Genomic DNA, 19,510 nt, shown 5'->3' with positions numbered 1-19,510 from the left:
TTACTACACCCCTAAGAGGCAGGTACTATTATCCCCATTTTGCAGATAAGAAACAGGCTTGGAGAGATTGAGTCACTTTCCACTGCACAGTTGGGAATTCAGGTTTTTGAAACCAGGCTCTACCTAAATTCTTACTCGCTATAGTGTGGAGGTGCTACTGGAGATGGAAGCTCAAAGAGGACAGGAGTCTCTAGATAAATTTGCTCCTTGTTGCAAAAAAGTTTTTACCCCATAGAATGGTGGTTCTCATCCTTTTCTGAATCACAGGTCCCTTTGAGAATTAGATTAAATCTAAGGGGCATATCTTGAGAAAATTATTTATAGTTTATATCATACAATTTTAAGGAGTACATAGAGATCTCCCCCCACCCCCCACCCCCCGCCAGCTAAAAAATTGTATTACCTAAGTAGTATATACCCTCACCACTGAAGAGTGTGCTAAGAGCTACTCATTTGGGCTGCACCTAACAGTTGCCAACAGAGGGTTCTATATCAATTAATAATGGCACACCTGCATGATAAAATGTGGTTCAGACTCACTGTATGTGTTTATACAAAGATCCCCAAGTTAGATCATTAGGCAAAAAAAGTCTTAAGTGCAGAACTGCACTTTTTTTCTTAAGGGCTACATATCGCATATACATAGATTATCTCTGGGAGGACTTATGAAACTTAACTCTGGAGAAGGAAACTTCACACACACACACACACACACACACACACACACACACACTTTTGTAGAGGTTGAAAAAACTTTCGCCACAAGTTAAAAAAAAAAAAAAAGAATCCTAGCTACATCAAAACCCAAAACCACATAAACAAAAGTGCCTCTATTCCCATCTTCTCTGTCTCAAGCCACCTGAGCTGCTTCTAACAGTTGAGGACAAACAGACCACTCATCTCTTGCAATTGTTTTTATTAATTAGAATTATAGGCTAAAGTGCATAGTAAAGACAAAAAAGGAAATGCATACATAGGAAAGAGATGTAGAAAGACCTGAGATGCCTAAGTGTCAGTTCTAAGAAACACTAGACTGAGGGACTATGTATGCACAGGGCAAGCCTGGGGGGCTGGTTTCTGACATGGGTCTGGGGCCTGCAGAAGCTGCTGGCATGCTAACCCTGCTCAGGCAAAAGCTGCAATAGAAGATGTTGGGATGAAGGGCCACACTTTGGATAGGTGCTGGTACCAAATGTGAACTTAGTTACACTGTGGACCCTGGGGAACCAGCACTGCTACTGAACCTTTCCTGGTTCAGGCAAAGAAACCTCCACCATCCCAAAGTGCAAGTCATAGGAAAGGGATCACTCCTTAGTTAGCCTGGGCTGCTTGAATAAGCCTCCAGCTGTGGGTAGTCACACTTTTCCAACTCGGTGAATATGTAACTGGGTCAGCATTAGCCAGTAAAGTCTTTGTCTTATCGCATGCCTCCAACTCCTGGAGTGAGGGGGCCTGAGAAGGGCAGGAGGGATTCTTGTGCTCCTTGAAAGAATAAGCAGTTCATAAAGAACTCCTCTGGGCCTCTGTTTATTAGAATGAAAGTTAGTCTGCAAGTTAAGGCCTGGCACTTAGAATGAGTCTGCTTCACTGAGCGTACACTCTGTGCCCCTGGAACACTGCAGGAAAAACATCTGACCAAGTCGGGAGCCAGAGAGACCACTATGTAGCCCTAGTGGAAGCCCCAAATATGCTCCAGGGAGTCCACTAACTTGCAGGAGAGAAAAAGACAAATGTTAAATTTGCTCTCAATTTTGGAGGTAAAGTGCTTGCTCTAGCGCAGGGATTAATGTAGAAAAAAAATGTGGGCAAGCCCTAAAAGTGGATCCTTAAGTAGGTGCTAAAAGAAAAGTAAAATAAAATACAAACTTCAGTTCCTTCATAGCTAATCCTAGCCTCAGAGTGGCCAGGGCAAAAGGCCATCTTCCTACATCATCCTCTGGATCTCCTCAAAGTTCATCAGGTTGTTGGCCGTGTCAGACCAAGCAGCATGCTCGGCTCCATCCATCTCAGAAGCAAGCTGGTTACTCCTTTCCAGAGTATGATTTATGCCCCCAATCACTTCCTTACATTCAGGACACATGCCCCTCTGCATGGCTCCCCCACAATCGCCAATCACATAGATGTGGCCATTGGGACACTTGAACCAGTGGCCACGAGGTAAACCGATGGCTTTGACAATCTGTACACGCTCTTTCTCTGAGATGCCTAGGCCAGAGCAGGGAAGGGCGGCTTTGAGAGCTTCCATTTTTTTCTGCACAAGCTGTTCATCATCCTGGGTGAACTTACATGTTCCCTCAAGGATCTTGCGGACACTCCAGATCTCTTCTGCTACAGTATTGCTCACTCTCCCCTCTGCCATCTTGCAGCGGGTCAGGAGGTTCACCAGGTATGTGAGCCTCTGGATTTCACTTTGGAGGTCATCCAATTCCTGGCTTGTGAAGCTCAAACGCTTCTTGGCTAGCCACTCATGGACCTGGTCTAGTCGAGTCCTCACTTTTCTTTGTTCTGAGGAATGCACCTTTTTCAGGGAATCCAACAGTCCAGCCAAGTGGTCATAGAAGCTGATGTAATTCTCAACAAGGCCCAAGTCCTTCACTGACAGATTTTTCTGGGCTAGCTTCTCCATCAACATCAGGAAGTCTTCGGGAAGCAGCTGCTGAAGGAGGCTCTTCCTCTCTAGCAGGGCCTGAAGTCGTTCCCGGCTGGTTGCAATTTCCCCTGCTGAGCCCTGGATCTTTTCTTTGACTATTTCAATCTCTTCCAGCCGCTGTTTGATGCTGGTTCCATACCTCAGGTTTTTGCGAATGGGCACCTGGCATATAGGGCAGACCTTCAATCTGATGGCAACTTCATCATCCTCCTGCTCATCCATGTAGCGATCCAGGGCTTGAACCTCAAACATGTGGCTGCAGTCTTCCAGTTGCACAAAGCGGGCATCAGGCTCATCCTCAGAGCCAAAGAAAATTTGGGTGACTTCCTCCTGGTGGCAGACACGGCACTTCGTAGGACACGGCTCTCCACACAAACCAATGCAGGGGTGGCCACAAGCCAGCAGCTTAGTGCAAGGCACGTAGCATGGGGGTCGGTTGCAGGGCTCAGAGCAGAGTTTGGTGCACTTGTAATGCTGGCAGCGCCAAACACAGGGTTCCACACAGGGGCTACACAGTTCCCCACATTTCTTCTTGCACTGGCTGTGGACACAGCGGTTCTGACAGGTCCGCTGGCAGGGTGGGCACTCGCCAATGCATGGCTCCTGGCACTTGTGTGAACAGATGAGCAGTCGCTTGCAGGCCTTCTGACAGCGCTCATGAAAGCGGCCTTCAAAGCAGTTGTGGCAAGAGCCAGGGCAAGGATGCCCACAATCCAAGATGGTGCCACACTTGGTGGTGCACTTGACTGGTAGGCCATACTTGAGGTCTTCTACATTACCACACTTCACCTGTTGATTGTGCCCACACTTGAGTTTCACGGTGACCATTTCTGAACACAACTGCACACAAAGTTCACCACATGGGTGGCTGCATCTGTGCCCACATTTCAGAACTTTGGGGCAAGGCTCTTGGCAGCAGAATTCTGACTCAGGCATGGAACAAGGGACCATTTGTTCATGGCCACACCGAAGAATGATTTTGGGCACCTTCACCTGACAAGGCTGACATTCTTGGAAGCAAACAAGGGGGCATCGATGCCCGTCTTGGCAGATAACCTTCTGGCATGGCTTCATACACTGGAACTCCTTGTGCAAGGAGTCATAGGGGTGGCAGGCACGGGTGCAGACATGTCCACAGCCCAGTCGGAACTCACAGGGGAGACTACAGCCTCCTTCTGGAACTTTTTGGAAGTCAGAAGCTTTGGATACTAAAGTGTGGGTATCAGGGTGGTTCTGGCAGCACAGCTGGAGTGCTTGGCCTATTTCATTGTTCTCTCGAAGGGTATGGATGATCTTGCTCCACAAAGGTACTTTGGCCATCATCTGCATGTTTCCAATACAGTACATCCCCTTCTTGGCGCGGGACAAGGCCACACAGATGCGGTTGGGTATCTGGAGAAAACCTACTTTGCCCTCCTGGTTGCTCCGCACTAGTGAGAGGATGATGATGTCATTCTCTTCCCCTTGGTATTTGTCTACCACGTGGACCTTGACACCAGCAAATGTCTTAGCTGGCATGAGTTTGCGCAGACAGAACAGCTGCCCAGTGTAGGTGGTGAGGATGGTGATCTGGGAGGGCAGGTATTCCTGGCACAGGAAGTACTTGCACAGCTCCACCACAAAGTGAGCCTCGTGCTGGTTTTGGTGGCTTTTGCCTTCTTGGATTTCCTGTTCAGGAAAGTTGTGTTCTATAAAGAAAAGGTTAGAAGCGACCCCCTGGAAAGGAGAAAAAGTGACATGTTAGAAAGTTCTCACCTGGCAGTTTTCTCTTTCTATTTTCACATTCCTGGCTATTGACCCTGTTCGAGAGAGACCTTGAGAGCCTTTTGTATACTTGGTACCACTATCTTTAATCCTGTAGTAACCATGTGCTCTGTTTTGGGGACATTGACAAATAGTGAAATGGATAAAGAATTTATGCCTAATTTTAGTTTTCAAGATACTTATTTGATATTAATATTTATAATGGCCACCCACAATCCAACCATTATAGTTCAGGGAATAAGTAGCAGCTATGATGATGAAGATGAGAGAGATTATTTATGAGCACTGTAGTATGCTGATTGCTTTACATATCTTCTCTCCTTCAATCCAAAAATGTAATAAGGCAACAGCCATTCTCCCTGTACAGAAGACCCTAATATTCAGAATTGGTATATAACTTGCTAAAATGTTACACAGCTACTAATTGGCAGAGCTGGGATTCAAAACCCAGGTCTATATTCTCCAATTCTATAATATTCCTCCTTTTAAAAACCAGCTTTTTAATAAAGCTGGCTCTATTCCTTTCTAAAAGCTCTTATTCAACCTGAGGAAAATACAGCCTCCTAGGTCACTGACAGCAGCAGATTAGGTAGGATAGACTCACCTTAATCTTCTCATATTTGAGAACAGAAGGATGATTCTCTAGATCCTGGTAAATGTGGGGTGTCAAAAGCCGGGCAATTTCAGGGCGCATGCGGTGCTGAAACAGGACATGTACATCATTAGGACATGGGCAGAGAATAAATGCAGTTTTCTAAAGACTAGGTTACTGGTGGAAAATCGGGGGAAGCAACATTTGAAAATAATAATAGGGAGAAAAGAGCAGAATGTAAACAGCTCCTTCATCCAACACACACTCAACATGGGTTTATCTTGCGATTGCGATACTTTAAAACAGAAAACAAAGTAAGTATGAGAGTCATTTCATCACTAAAGCAGTTTTATTTTTATGATAACTTTCTTACTGGCTGTTAGCAGGCTTCCAGGAGCCTTCTCCTAGACAATTCATAATAACAGAGGCCCAGCTTCTCACCTGGTAATTCAGACGAACAAAGGGAATGTTTACTTTCACCAGCCGTTCAAAGAGGGACACCTCAAGGTTGAAATTCTTGGCCAGATCATACACATTGGCACTGGGGCGCAGCTGAAAAAAGAAACATAGCTTAGAATTCTCTACTGAAAACTTATTTCATCCATCAATCCATCCACCCACCCATCAAATGTTTTTTAAGTGCCTTCTATGTGCCAGGCACTGCTCTAGGTGCTGGCAGGCTAAGGATAAAGAGTGACCAGGGCCACGAAGGACAAAGTGCCCAGGGTTACAGGCTCTTTAGCTGGGCCTCTCTGTACAGTGACATTTGAGTTGATGTCAGAATGGAAGAGGTTGCCACTCATTCGAAAAGCAAGCCATGAGAGGGAGCAGATAGGGGGTGGGAACACAATGAGATGGTGGTATGAGATGAAGTCAGAGAAGCAGGCTGAACCCTGAGAATACTGTAGGCTACTTTAAGAAGCTTGATTTCTATATTAAATGTAATGAGAAACCACAGGAGAGTTTTGAGCTGGGAGTGACATGATCTGATTTACTTAAAAAAATTCACAGCAGTTTTATTAAGAATGGGTTAGAGGGTGGCAAAAATGGAAGCAGGGGGACAGGAAATATGGTATTACAATAGTCCACTTAAAAGGCCATGATGATTGCCCTAGCTGGTTTGGCTCAGTGGATAAAGCATCGGCCTGCGGACTGAAGGATCCCAGGTTTGATTCCGGTCAAGGGCATATGCCTGGGTTGCAGGTTCGATCCCCAGTGTGGGACATGCATGAGGCGGCCGATTAATGATTCTCTCTCATCATTGATGCTTCTATCTCTCTCTCTCCCTCTCCCTTCCTCTCTGAAAAAGAAAAAAAAAAAAGGCCATGATGGATAAACAGCAGAGGGAACAGATAAAATGGATGGTGCTTTCTCTAGAACAGTGGTTCTCAACCTTCCTAATGCCGCGACCCTTTAATACAGTTCCTCATGTTGTGATGACCCCCAACCATAAAATTATTTTCACTGCTACTTCATAACTGTAATTTTGCTACGGTTATGAATCATAATGTAAATATCTGATATGCAGGATGTATTTTCATTGTTACAAATTGAACATAATTAAAACATAGTGATTAATCACAAAAACAATATGTAATTATATATGTGTTTTCTGATGGTCTTAGGCGACTCCTGTGAAAGGGTCGTTCGACCCCCAAAGGGGTCGCGACCCACAGGTTGGCGACCCACAGGTTGAGAACCACTGCTCTAGAATATACCACAAATCTAACAGTACCTACTCTTAGATTGAACATGAGAGGTAAGGGGAAGAAGAATCACAGAAAGCCATTAAGAGGCTTGAGAACCGGTGAAGCAGAGGCCAGGGTGTCTTCCTGATTGATTCCACTGCCCTACCTGCTGGTGGTCCCCAATCAGAATGAGGTGCTGGCAAGCTTTGCTCAATGTGGCAATGGTGTGGGCCTCAAGGACTTCAGCAGCCTCTTCCACAATGACAATCCGAGGCTCTACCTTCTGCAGAATCTGGCGATATTTGGCAGCACCTGTTCAAGAGAAAAAAGAGGCTCCTCTGAGATGATGTACTGGACCCACCAGGCCACAGGGTTTCTGGGTCTGTGACAACTGAGCCTTCACATTCATCCAGGGCTGTGGTGACTACTGTATGAGAGAACAAGTGCTGCTGGATGGTCACCAGCGCATTATATCCATGTTGGTCATTGCTGGGATTCTAAACGCAACAGGAGCAAGTAGGTGAATTTCACACTCAGTTCCTTAAATACAGCGTGCTTGCTTTCAATAGCTTTTCATTTTCTTCTAACCTACTAGAGGAGCTTCCTTTACCTGCCGTAGATAATCTGATAGGAGCTTGGCACCAGGAGGGAATGGCTGGAGCAGGTAAATTTCCTCAAGTTCTCTTACCTGTGGTTGTCATTCCTATGACCTGGGCATCTTTCAGAATGTGCAGGTCTTCCTGGAGTCTCAGCTCAGCCATTCTCTCTGCTGATGTGCGGTAGTGGTGCTCATAGTTGAGGATCTTTCGGCGGGTGTCAGCCTGGTACTTCTGTAGCCACAGCCTGAAGAATATGAAGAACCAGGTAGAGGGAGTTGCATACTCTTTGAGAAGGTGGAGTAACTCCCTTTAGTGTGCCCTGTGTTAGAAGTGGAACCTAGACCACTGAGGAGCTTACAGGCAGGCCATAGAGAGAGAGAAAGGAGAGACCCAGATGTGCATGGACCCAAGCGTCTAAAATGCTCAACAGAAAGATGTGTAGAGACATGTATTTAGTCAGGAGCTAAAGAACAGAGGTTAAATATTGGGAATAGAGTAAGGGACTTCAAAAATTTCAAGAATTATTTCTCCAAATTCTTCCTACCCCATCCTTAGCTGAGTCTTCTCCCCTCCCCAATTCTCCAGTCTTCTTTTACAAGTAAAACAGATCATGTCACTGCTCTGCTGTAAAATCTTCCAATGGGGCCCTAGCCAGTTTGGCTCAGAGGATATAGTGGGAAGGGTCCTGGGTCCGAGCCCTGTCAAGGGCATGTGCCTCGGTTGCAGGCTCATCCCTGGCCCTGGTTGGGGCACAAGCAGGAGGCAACCAATTGATGTGTCTCTTTCACACTGATGTTTCTCTCTCCTTGTCTCTCCCCTCCCTTTCACTCTCTCCACTGATGTTTCTCTCTCCTTGTCTCTCCCCTCCCTTCCACTCTCTCTCCATTAAAAAAAAAAAAAAAAAGGAAAATATCGAGTGAGGGTTAAAAAAGAAAAAAATCTTCCAATAGATAAAAGCCTTGCTCCTCACCTTAGCCCTATGAGGCATGCATTGTCAGGCCTTTGTCCACCTCTTTGACTTGACTTTCCATTTCTTTCTGCAAGCCACAGCCATACTGGCTGTCTTTTTCAATTTCTCAAACAGATGTTCCCTCCCTTCTCAAGAACTTTACCCATGAGGTCCCCAAAATCTCATCTGCTCCCACTTCCCCATTGGCCTTATAAATACCTACTCCTCTTTCAGATCTTGCCTCCAATGTCATTTTCCTGAAAACCTAAGACCAGACCAGATCCCACATAATATTATTAGCACCCCTAGCTCTTTTCTTTCTTAAGTGTTTATGCCCATTTGTAACTTTTTGTGGAATTAACTAATTTGTATCCTTGGATAGACTCTAAACTCCATGAGGAGGTAGAGCCAAGTGTCTTTTATCTCATGGCTGCATCTCCAGCATTCAGCTCAGTGGGGTGGCTCAATCTATCATTAATTAACATTGTTGAAGGTCTGGGGGCGTTATATTCTAGGAAAGAAAAGGAACCTCCTGGGGAAATACATGGGCTGGCTGGGGGAGGTGAGAGTTGGGCACAGTACCTATAAAGCTGCCAGCGAGAATTCAGGTCCAGCTGCCAAACATCCTGGATTTCATTGGCCTCAGCCTCAGTCATGGTGTTCAGTTTGCGAAGCTCATACTTCATTTTCTTCTTCATTTTCTTCTTCTGGCTACGCTGGGTCTATAGACATCAATACCAGCCAGAGTCACCATCTCAGCAGAGGTGGGCCCTGTTCTAAGCCATAGGTGTGGGTCACAGCACATAAAAAAAGGGGCTGCCTCCTCTGATTAACTTCTTTAAGTGTCTCACACTCTCTCAACAGATATTCCATTGCAGAGTGGCTAAATGAGGACTCTGGGTCCAGTGTGCCTGGATTCAAAGCCCCATCTACCTCTTATTAGTTGCTGGACTTAGAGTAAGTTACTGAACCTCTATGAGCCTCAGCATCGCTTCTATAAAATAGGGTCACAGGGTTGTTGGATTGACTAAAGGAGTAATACATGGAAAGCACTTAGAATAGTGCTGGCACTAGTTTCACTGAACATCTTTTGACCAGTTTGTTTCTCATTCCTAAAAGTTGTGTCATTAAAGTAGTGGAGATGAGTTTTTCTTGTTAAAAACTATACAGAGCTTCCTGTACATATCATGATAGTGCCTTTAAGCAGTGGGTTAAAGGCACCATTTAGGAGAAAGTGCTCTCCCATGGATGTGACTCTGGCATGCGAGACAAATGTCACAATATTATGGACCTTGTCCCACTTCAAAATCAAACAAACTCCTGAGGCCACATGGCAGAGAGATGCCCAACCCACATTTCCAAGTATTGGGATGATGACTCCACCCATCATATACAGTGATGTTGAACTGAACTAAGCGATCAGGTTCAAAGCCATCAGACCAGTGAAAATTGCATCCAAAGTTACCCCTGAAAGTCCTTTAAATCAACAGTGGGTTTCAGAAAATGTTATTTTGAATATCCAGTCCTTTATTATCATAGTAATGCATGCTAAATTTTGAGGACCACTGGTTCTACCAAAGGAGAGAGCAGAGGGAAAGTCCATATGTGGGCTTCTGGGTATTCACACTATACTGGCTTTAAGAGAAATATCAAATTCCAGGGTGAAGTATTCCATCCCTGTATGGCTTGTTTCATTCCATTTTACTTAAGTCCGCTAAAATCTTAATGCATGTTTAGACTTGTTTGTAGTTTCTAGTTTGTAGAAGATAACACCCATGGAAGCATCAAGCACTAAGACCATAAGTATTTGATCTGACCCATATGTGCTGCATTTTTTCTGGAAGTTCAAGGAAAGCACTTGACTGTTTAAGTTGGTATTTCTTGCCAGGGCCCCTCTGAAGGGCCATACTCTTTATATTCTTGGGAATTAGACGTATCCTATACTAGAGTATGGTTGTAAAAGGGGTAAATTCAGCTAATTGTGAGGATGAGGTGAATACACTGTAATAAAAGTGGGTGGGAAAAAGGGGCTGCCTTTCTGATCAGACAGATGTTCTCAGGCCGATTTCAGGAGAGTCTAACCCCCACCTGCCAGGCAGTAACAACTGAATTCCCATTTCCCATGGTGAGGACTTTAAGGGAAGTGAGTTTACCTCCCACTCTCCTGCGGCTTGCTCCTGCCCAGCTGCTGTCCCAGGGCCACTGTTTTCTATCCTCGTGGCCAGAAGCAATTTAGCCAATTCCTGGACCGCCCCATTCTCTTCCTTCTTCCGCCGCCGGGGTCTCGCCACCTCTTCCTCCTCAATCACCCGGTCTGCTTGAATCAGGTCAGCCTCCTCTGCGATCTCAATCAGAGAACCCTCCTCTTCTCCCTCCTCCTCCTCCTCGTCCCCTTCTGCCTGGGCTAAGAGAGAAAAACAGGCAGGACAAGGATGAAGACCTCTTGAAGCCAAAGGAGGAAAGAGGGCACCGACAAGAGTTTAGATGGATGAAGACATTCTCAAAGGGATTTAAGTGGTTACCTCTAGGGAGGAACACTGGGAGGAATGTGAGGAGATGAAGACTTGGGTTCCTTTACATACTTTTTTGTTACAATTTTTTAAAAGTATTTTTTTATTGATTTCAGAGAGGAAGGGAGAGGGAGAGAGAGAGAGATAAGAACCCAAGGATGAGAATCATTGATCGGCTGCCTCCTGCAAGCCCCCTAGTGGGGAGTGAGCCCGCAACCCAGGTATGTGCCCTTGACTGGAATTGAACCGGGACCCTTCAGTCCGCAGGCCAACACTCTATCCACTGAGCCAAACCAGCCAGGGCTGTTACAATTTTATAATACTCATTTTTCCCTTTAAATGATATCTTTAGCCCTGGCTAGTTTGCTCAGTGGTTAGAGCATCAACTTGCACGCTAAAGGGTCACAGGTTTGATTCCCAGTCAAGGGCACATACCTGGATTGTGGGTTTGCTCCCCACCCCGTTGTGAGGCACGTGCAGGAGGCAACCATATCAATGTTTCTCTCTCTCTGTCCCCTTTCCTACATCCCTTCTACTCTCTCTGACAAGCAATGGAAAACATATCCTCAGGTGAGTGTTAACAAGAAAAATCTTTGCCACATACAGGGAGGGGCAAAAGTGAGTTTACAGTTGTTCATACAGAAAGTAATACAATAATTCATAAGTTAATATAGGAATAAATTGTTTTGTGTACTCACAACTATAAATATACTTTTGCCCCACCCCATATAATGTATATATACACCTCTATAACATTGTCTAGTCTTGACTTTTTTGAGCACTATCTGAAATTATATTGTATCTTTTCCCTTGCCTTTTTCATTCAGCATGTTTTTGAGATTCATATGTTGCCATATATTCTCTAATTCCTTTTCACTATTGTACAGTATTTCACTATCTGAACAGACTATAATTGATCAGCAGCATCCACTGTACAAATGTGGATAGACACTTGAGTTCTTTGTTTTTCCAATATCATAAAGTGGTGTACCGACTACTATCCCTACTAGCAGTATATCAGAGCTCCCACTGCTTCACATTCTTATCTGTGTGGTTATATACAGCTTTTAAATTTTTTCCAATCTGGTGGAATAGTACTTCATTGTGGTTTTAATTTCTCTAGTTTCTAATGAGCAACTCTCATATGTTTACTATTAGGATTTCCTATTTTGTGATGTGCCTGCTAAAAGTGTTTTATCTATTTTCCTACTAAGCTATTATTTCTCTTTTCTGATTAATTAAAGCTCTTTACATATCCTAGGTATTACTTTCAAGTTCTGCTCTTCTGTTCTTTACCAAATTCCACCTTACGATGTGATTCTAGGTAGACACACACTTACCTATATTTTCAGGTCCCGCTGGAGCAACACTTTGGGTGAAAGAAACGACACCCAGACCCAGCCACTCCAGCATCATGGAATGCTTCCAGCCTTGGAAGCAAACCCATTCACTATCCTGAGGAAGGAAGAATGACCTGTCATGAGAATTCGATGACAACCAGTGTGAAGTAAAGTTCTCCTTGATGGATAGAAAGTAATTTCCTTAAAATTCAGAGGCTGCAAATTGGCAACTGGATCATTTAATATGACTTGCATAGAATTTTAAAAATAAAATTTTCCTGCCTCTAGATGGGCTTATTTCACTTATTATTATTATTATTAGCATAATACTCTCCAGGTCCATCCATGCTGTTGCAAAAGAAAGGATATTCTGACCTGGTAGGAAGTTGTATGTCCCCAGGACCTGGGAGTCAACCTTGGACCTGGAAGTCAACTTTGGAATTTGGTCCATTCTCATTGAAAGATTAAGAATCTTCTTGCCCAAACAATGGAGTCCCACCCCACATTGCCTACTTCCCCATTCCTATAATCCCTATTTCCCCCATGTAATCCTTGACCTACCCTATATAAGCAGCTGGTTTGTGGGGGGCTGCAGAGCAGATTTTTGTGGATGACCTGCTGCTTTCCCATACTGCCAGCAATACTGGAATAAACCCTCATGTATGTGATTAAAAAAAAATCCTGCCTCTCTTGACAAAATCAGGAGCTATGGCAGCAACAAGGCTGTATTCCTAAATGGCAACAAATGGGCTGGAAATGAGTTGCTGCCACCCCTTTTCCAGTTTGCCACAATCCTCTCTACTTCCCAATGTCTCACATCTAACCTGCTTCAGTCATTTTTAGTACCTAATGGACCCCTTTAGGCTTTTGGGTTTGTAACCCTGAAATTCACCAACCCATTAATAATACTAGTAGAAGCACCATTTCCCTAGACTCCTGGCCAGCCACTTTACAGAGACTGTGTTAGCTACTTCACATAACATTTTTGAAGGCAGACATTATTACTATCCCTGTCTGAGACCAAGTCACATAATCAGTCTGTGTGACTGAAGTCTGCTGACCCCAGGCTCTCTACATGGGCTAGGTTGTCTTGTTATGATATTTCATTTAACAAGCATTTATAGCACACTCATTAAGAGGTTTACAAGTATTAACTTGTTTATCTAAATATAAATCCTGTAAGAAACTCCACTTTTGCAAGTCAAATTTACAAAATGGCAATTTCATATGGTTCAATTTGATATTATTACCCCCACTTCATAACTGAGGAAACAGGCACAGAAAAAATCAAGTAACTTGCTCAGAGCAAAACCAGGATTCCAACCCAGAACGCTAGCTCCACAGTCTTGTTCTTGACTAGTATACTCAGCTGTCTTTCCTCATGAAACAGAACTTCTAACATGGCAGCATCAGATTACCAAACAGCTAATGCTTTGGACTGCTGCTTCTGCTGAAGCCTCCTTCCAAGTACTGAGTCAAGACAGATGCTTGTATTCCCCAAGATGACCCCTACCTGTGTCGGTCCACTCATCAGGCTTTTCCAGTGCTCGGAGGAAATGTACTTCTCCAGGTACTGTTCCCGTAATACGCCACGCATGGTGCACTCCAGAGTCCGGGCCCCTATATGCAGCTCTTGTTCTGACTCCTTCATTTGTGTCATGATCTGTCAAGAACAGTGGTAAAGAAATGAAGAGGAAGTATCATCCCCAAAACTCAGTCCCTGCCTTGAGGGAAAACAAAGCTAACACAGGAACAGCAAGAAGGGAGGATAACTATTCTGTGGTCTTAAAACGTTTAGTATCTAAATTGTCTAAAACAGCGGTCGCCAACCAGTGGTCCGCGGACCAAAGGTTGGCGACCGCTGGTCTAAAAGACTCCTACCAATCAGTAAGGAAATAATTTAGAAATATAGGCCAAGGATACTGTGAGAGACTTCTTTGTTTTCCCCCCTCAGTAAAAACTCAGAGTTTTAGCTGGGCACATGGCTGACCAGCTAGAAGATGGTTAATAGGCTATAAGTAGAAGTGCTGTGGGTAGTTTTGGGGAATCAGCATGAAGCCCTGGCAGGAGTTGGGAGGGGGCAGCATTCCCTTTTTTGCCTTTTCTCCACCTCGGATTATAAGGGTTAAGGTCACACCACAGAATTAGCAGAATGTAATGCTGGAATAAACTTGGGTCCTTCATAGTTTTGTGGAACCTCTATCTGCTTTGGACTGTCTACCCAGAAAACCAATGCTATCTTGTTTAGTTCCCCTTTGAGCTACCTCCAATATCCACAGCTGGGACTTACACTCATGTAGGCCCTCCGGAGGTGCATGGGGAGATTTCGGCGGAATTCCCGCTTGTTCCTCAGCTCCCTCAGCGTAAACTGCTTCAAGATGTCGCTGCTGCTCCTTCCACCTACCCGCACGATACTGGGCTTCTGACACTTATAGATACCTGTGGAGAATGGTGAAGCACAGTAGAGTTGAGAGAAGTTATGCTGGATTCTCTCCAATGAGAAAGGTAAGTGTTTGGGGTGTTGTGTTAGCTGGTCTATTAGGAAACAAACTGGTGCTTACAGGAAATCTACCCCATTAATGAGCAAGAAGGCCCCAGAGATTATATGACCTGCACAGCAGTAAAGTGTGGTGCTTAAGAGCACAGGCTTTAGAATCAGACAATTGAGAACTCAACTTATTGGCTCCACAATTTATTGCTATGTAATCTGGGGCAAGTTACTTAACTTGAGCCTCAGTTTCTTCATCTGTGATTTGAAAACAGTAATACTTTCCTTATAAGGCTAATCTGTACAAATTAGAGAATATCCTTATAGCTCCTATACAGGGACTGGCATAAAGTAAGCTCTTAGTAAATGTTCTCTATAATTCACCCTACGTATATTTATTGCTTGCTTACTATGCGCCAGACATATGCTAGGTTCTGAAGATATATATAGCAGTGAAAACACAGACTCCATTTCTAATTTGTTATCATGTCTCACAGTCAGAGAGACAATATACACATTAAACCATTTATCACTATAGTGAAAATATGGTAATTACTATAAATACATGATGTGTACATATGTAACAGGGGACCTTACCTAGTTTGGATGAGGTAGGGACCTAATTCTTGAGGATCTAATATTTAAACTGAGAATCCAAGAATAAGGAAGATTTGCCCGGCTGGTGTGACTCAGTGGTTGAGCACTGACCTATGAACCAGGAGGTCACAGTTGGATTCCTGGTCAGGGCACATGCCTGGGTTGCGGGCTCAGTCCTCAGTGTGGGGCATGCAGGAGGCAGTCGATCAATGACTCTCTCTCATCATTGATGTTTCTATCTCTCTCTCCCTCTCCCTTCCTCTCTGAAATAAAAACATAACAATAAAAAGAAAGAATAAGGAAGATTTAATTTAGGTGAAAGGAGGATACAGGAGAATTCAGAAAATAATATTCTAAACAAAAGGAAAAACATACTTATTCATTCATTAATGCAGTTAGTATTTTTTTCAGTGCCTAGAATGTGCCAGGATCTGTGAATATAGCAAGAAACAGGACCAGCCCTCACGATGTTTACAGTCTAGGGTAGAGCCACATAAAAATAAATGGTTAGGGCCCTGGCTGGTTTGGCTCAGTGGATGGGGCGTCAGCCTGAAGACTGAAAGGTCCCAGGTTCAATTTCGGTCAAGGGCATGTACCTTGGTTGCAGGCACATCCCCAGTAGGAGGTGTGCAGGAGGCAGCTGATCGATGTTTCTCTCTCATTGATGTTTCTCTCTATCCCTCTCCCTTCCTCTCTGTAAAAAAAAATCAATAAAGTATATTAAAAATAAATAAATAAATAAATGGTTAGGTATGTGCTAAATCTCTGAAGAAAAAATACAAAAGGAAACTTAACCTTGGCTTGGGGCAATATTAAAGTGCACCTGAAGAGAGATTTAAAGTGAAACTGAAGAATGAATATTGAGAGAGAGGTAAAGAGAAAAAATGCATTCTAAGCAAGGGGAACAAAACGGACCTAGGAAGAAGCTGAGGGATTCAAGGCATTGAAGACAATGGGAAGAGGTAGGAGATGAGATTCAGAGTCAGGCTGGAGCAGATGACACAGCCTTACAGGTCATGGTTAGTACTGTGGACTTTATTCAAAGAGCAATAGAAAGCTACTGAAGTTGCTAATGGTTCAACGATAAATGTTTTGATAGAGACCAATTTTGCATAGACATTACCTTCCAAAAACTGATCCAAAGCATGATTAGTATAACACACAACCAAGATGGGGAACTTCTGGAGGCTAATTTGCCAAACAGTCTCATTGGTAAGAAGGGCTTGAACAATTTTTAGACCCACATAGGTTTTGCCTAGAAAATAAGAAAAAAGGAAAATTAGAAAACTTGGGAGACTTACTAAAAGGAGTAGTTAATTTCAAAAAATCGTTATTATTATTATTTTATTTAAGGTAATACACTGAGATGGCTTAAAATCCAAGAAGCACAAATGAGCATATTATAAAAAGCCCTCTCGTTCTTCCGTCCCCCAGCTACCCACTTCCTCCTAAAAGCAACCAATGTTACCAGTTTCTTGTCATTCGATGCATATATAAACAAATATGAATATAGTTATTTTCCAGCCTTCCTCCTTTCTTTTTTTTAATACAAATAGTAGCAGACTATTTTCACTGTTCTACATCTTTCATTTAATCTTGGAGGTAGTTCTCTATCAATACATAACAAGAATCCTCCCTCTTTTTGTTTTTCACAGCTGCAAGGTAATTTTTAGCCAGTTCCCTATTGATGGACATATAATTTGTTTCCAATCTCATGTGGCAAATTATTTAGAAATGCTTTTAATATACCATAGTGGACTTCCCTTTGTAATAGGAGGGAAAACCAGAAATCAACAATGGAGTTACAGTTGTGGGTTTATCAGCAAATGTCCAATAGTTAATTAAGTCTACAAACAGATAAATTTTTACATAGTGTCAAGCTGAGAAAGCAGCCATTGTCCTCAAAAAACTCAGAGGAGGAAGAGATACAAGAAAATCAAAGGTTTCAGTATAGCATGATAAGTAACAATTTTTTCTTCCTCTCCGAAACCCCACCCCATTCTAATAATATGTACTGAATGCCTAACAGTGGCAGGCATTGAATTAGAGAAAAAAATAAAATAAAGCACAACAGCCATGGTTATCATTTTCTCAGACCCTTGAGACCTCATACAAACAAATGTAAAATTATAAATGTGGGAAATGAGAAAAACATGGTATCAAGAAAACATATAGACCTGGCCGGTTGCTCAGTGGTCTGAGGGTTTGATTTCCGGTAAAGGCCATGGGTTGCAGGTTCCCCAGCTCCAGTAGGGGCGCGTGCAGGAGGCAACCAATGTCTCTCTCTCTTATCCACGTTTCTTTGTCTCCCTGCCCCCCCCCCCAACTCTCTCTAAAAAAATCAATGGAACAAATATCCTTGAGTGAGGATTAACAACAACAAAAAAAGTGGAGGGAAATAAATATAAGTATGCATTTGCTTTAATATTCATAAGAATATCTTTGGAAGGATACACAGGAAGATAACATTGTTTACTTTATAGAAGGGAATGGGCAAGGTGGTAGGAGGAGGGAGACAGGGATTTTTAAAAACGTTTGAATCATTTTTTAATTAAAACATAAGATTAAAATTAATAATGTGCCAAATTTTTAACCTCACAGATGAGCAAAAACTGCTGATGAGCAAAAAAGGATGTAAGGAAATGGAACATTAATTCAATCTTGGTGAGAGTACAAACTGATACTTGTTTTTTTAAATCCTCAAAACAACACTTATGCATATTTTTTCATTATATAGTGTTTCTTATTAGAAAGACCTTTCCTTCTTTTACATTACTTTTTTTATCATGAGTTTCTATTAATATATCACTGTTTTTTAAAGTGATAAATTTTAATTTATCACTTTTTTTGTGTGTGTGTGTTGTTTTTTTTGTATATCCTTTTGGGAGGGTAATTTAGCAATACCTAGTATAACTATTAATGTGAATTCCCACTTTAGGGGAAAAAATTACAGAAATAATAAACAGAGTACCCAAAGATAAACACACAGATATAGACATATGGATACTTATCGCAGCACTGATGTAATAACAACAACAACAAAAATATATATATACACATGGTACATTCATACCCTACAGTGAATGCAGGCATAATAAAAAGAGTGAGGTACATTTGTAAATGTAACTATAGTGTAAAGAATGTAAAAATGTCCACAACATGTTCTAGAGGCCCGGTGCACGAAATTCATGCAAGGAAAGGAACCCTCAGCCCGGCCTGCACCCTCTCCAATCCAGGACCGCTGGCTCCTAACCGCTTGCCTGCCTGATCGCCCCTAACCCCTCTGTCTGCCTGCCTGCCTGATTGTCCCTAACCACCTCTGCCTGCCTGATCGCCCCTAACCACCTCTGCCTGCCTGCCTTAGCCCCCTCTAACTGCTCCCCTGCTCACCCCTAACCGCCTCTGCAACCCGGGCTTCCCTCCCTCTGGCCGGCCGCAGGTGCCCAGGACCGGGAGGTGGCTTTGCCAGGGCCAGCCGCAGCTGCAGGCGCCCAGGACTGTAGGCAGCTTTTCCTGGGCTGGCCGCAGCCGCAGGCGCCTGGGACTGTGGGCGGCTTTGTCCGGGCCTGGCTTTTGTCAGGAAGGATGTCCGGAAATGTCCGGTCTAATTAGCATATTACCCTTTTATTAGTATAGATCAGTGATGGCGAACCTTTTGAGCTCAGCGTGTCAGCATTTTGAAAAACCCTAACTTAACTCTGGTGCCGTGTCACATATAGAAATTTTTTGATATTTGCAACCATAGTAAAACAAAGATTTATATTTTTGATATTTATTTTATATATTTAAATGCCATTTAACAAAGAAAAATCAACCAAAAAAATGAGTTCGAGTGTCATAGGTTCACTATCACTGGTATAGATTATAGACCAATTATGGAAAGATACACATTAAACTACTAATAGTAGTTATCAAGCCAGAGTAGGATTAGTAGGGGAAAAGGGTATAGGGAGGTATATTTTCATGAGAAGCATGACTCTAGAACCAAAATGCCTGACATCAAATTCTAGGTCTGTCACTATCTGTGTGAGCTTCAACAAATTATTCAAGCTCTCTTTGCCTTAGCTTTTCATCTGTAAAATGGAATGGTTTCTGCCTCACTGAGTTATTGTGAGGAGGCAGCTGATCAACGATTCTCTCTCATCATTGATGTTTCTTATCTCTTTCCCTCTCCCTTCCTCTCTGATAGCAAAAAAAATTTTTAAAGCCCTAACCGGTTTGGCTCAGCAGATAGAGCATCGGCCTGCGGACTCAAGGGTCCCAGGTTCGACTCCAATCAAAGGCATGTACCTTGGTTGCGGGCACATCCCCAGTAGGGGGTGTGCAGGAGGCA

At 43.3% G+C, this 19,510-nt stretch overlaps 1 protein-coding gene across 1 annotated transcript in view; it reads right to left on the bottom strand.

The window, feature by feature from the left end:
- Positions 1-899: 899 nt before the first annotated feature.
- ZNFX1 (zinc finger, NFX1-type containing 1) overlaps positions 900-19,510 on the bottom strand; it is a 26,730-nt gene continuing 8,119 nt past the window's right edge. The window contains exons 4-14 of the mRNA XM_005866198.1: positions 16,301-16,432; positions 14,383-14,531; positions 13,606-13,755; positions 12,093-12,207; positions 10,396-10,646; positions 8,825-8,964; positions 7,383-7,537; positions 6,861-7,006; positions 5,448-5,558; positions 5,019-5,114; positions 900-4,366 (exon numbers count right to left, since the gene is read on the bottom strand). Of these exons, the coding sequence (XP_005866260.1) occupies positions 1,925-4,366; positions 5,019-5,114; positions 5,448-5,558; positions 6,861-7,006; positions 7,383-7,537; positions 8,825-8,964; positions 10,396-10,646; positions 12,093-12,207; positions 13,606-13,755; positions 14,383-14,531; positions 16,301-16,432 (3,887 nt within the window). The 3' untranslated portion in view covers positions 900-1,924. The remainder of the gene's footprint in view (positions 4,367-5,018; positions 5,115-5,447; positions 5,559-6,860; positions 7,007-7,382; positions 7,538-8,824; positions 8,965-10,395; positions 10,647-12,092; positions 12,208-13,605; positions 13,756-14,382; positions 14,532-16,300; positions 16,433-19,510) is intronic.

Source organism: Myotis brandtii, unplaced genomic scaffold, assembly GCF_000412655.1.
Source record: "Myotis brandtii unplaced genomic scaffold, ASM41265v1 scaffold225, whole genome shotgun sequence".
Classification (NCBI taxonomy): Eukaryota; Metazoa; Chordata; class Mammalia; order Chiroptera; family Vespertilionidae; genus Myotis; species Myotis brandtii.
Note: the sequence above shows the minus strand (reverse complement) of the source record. Positions and strands in the feature narration are given on the sequence as shown.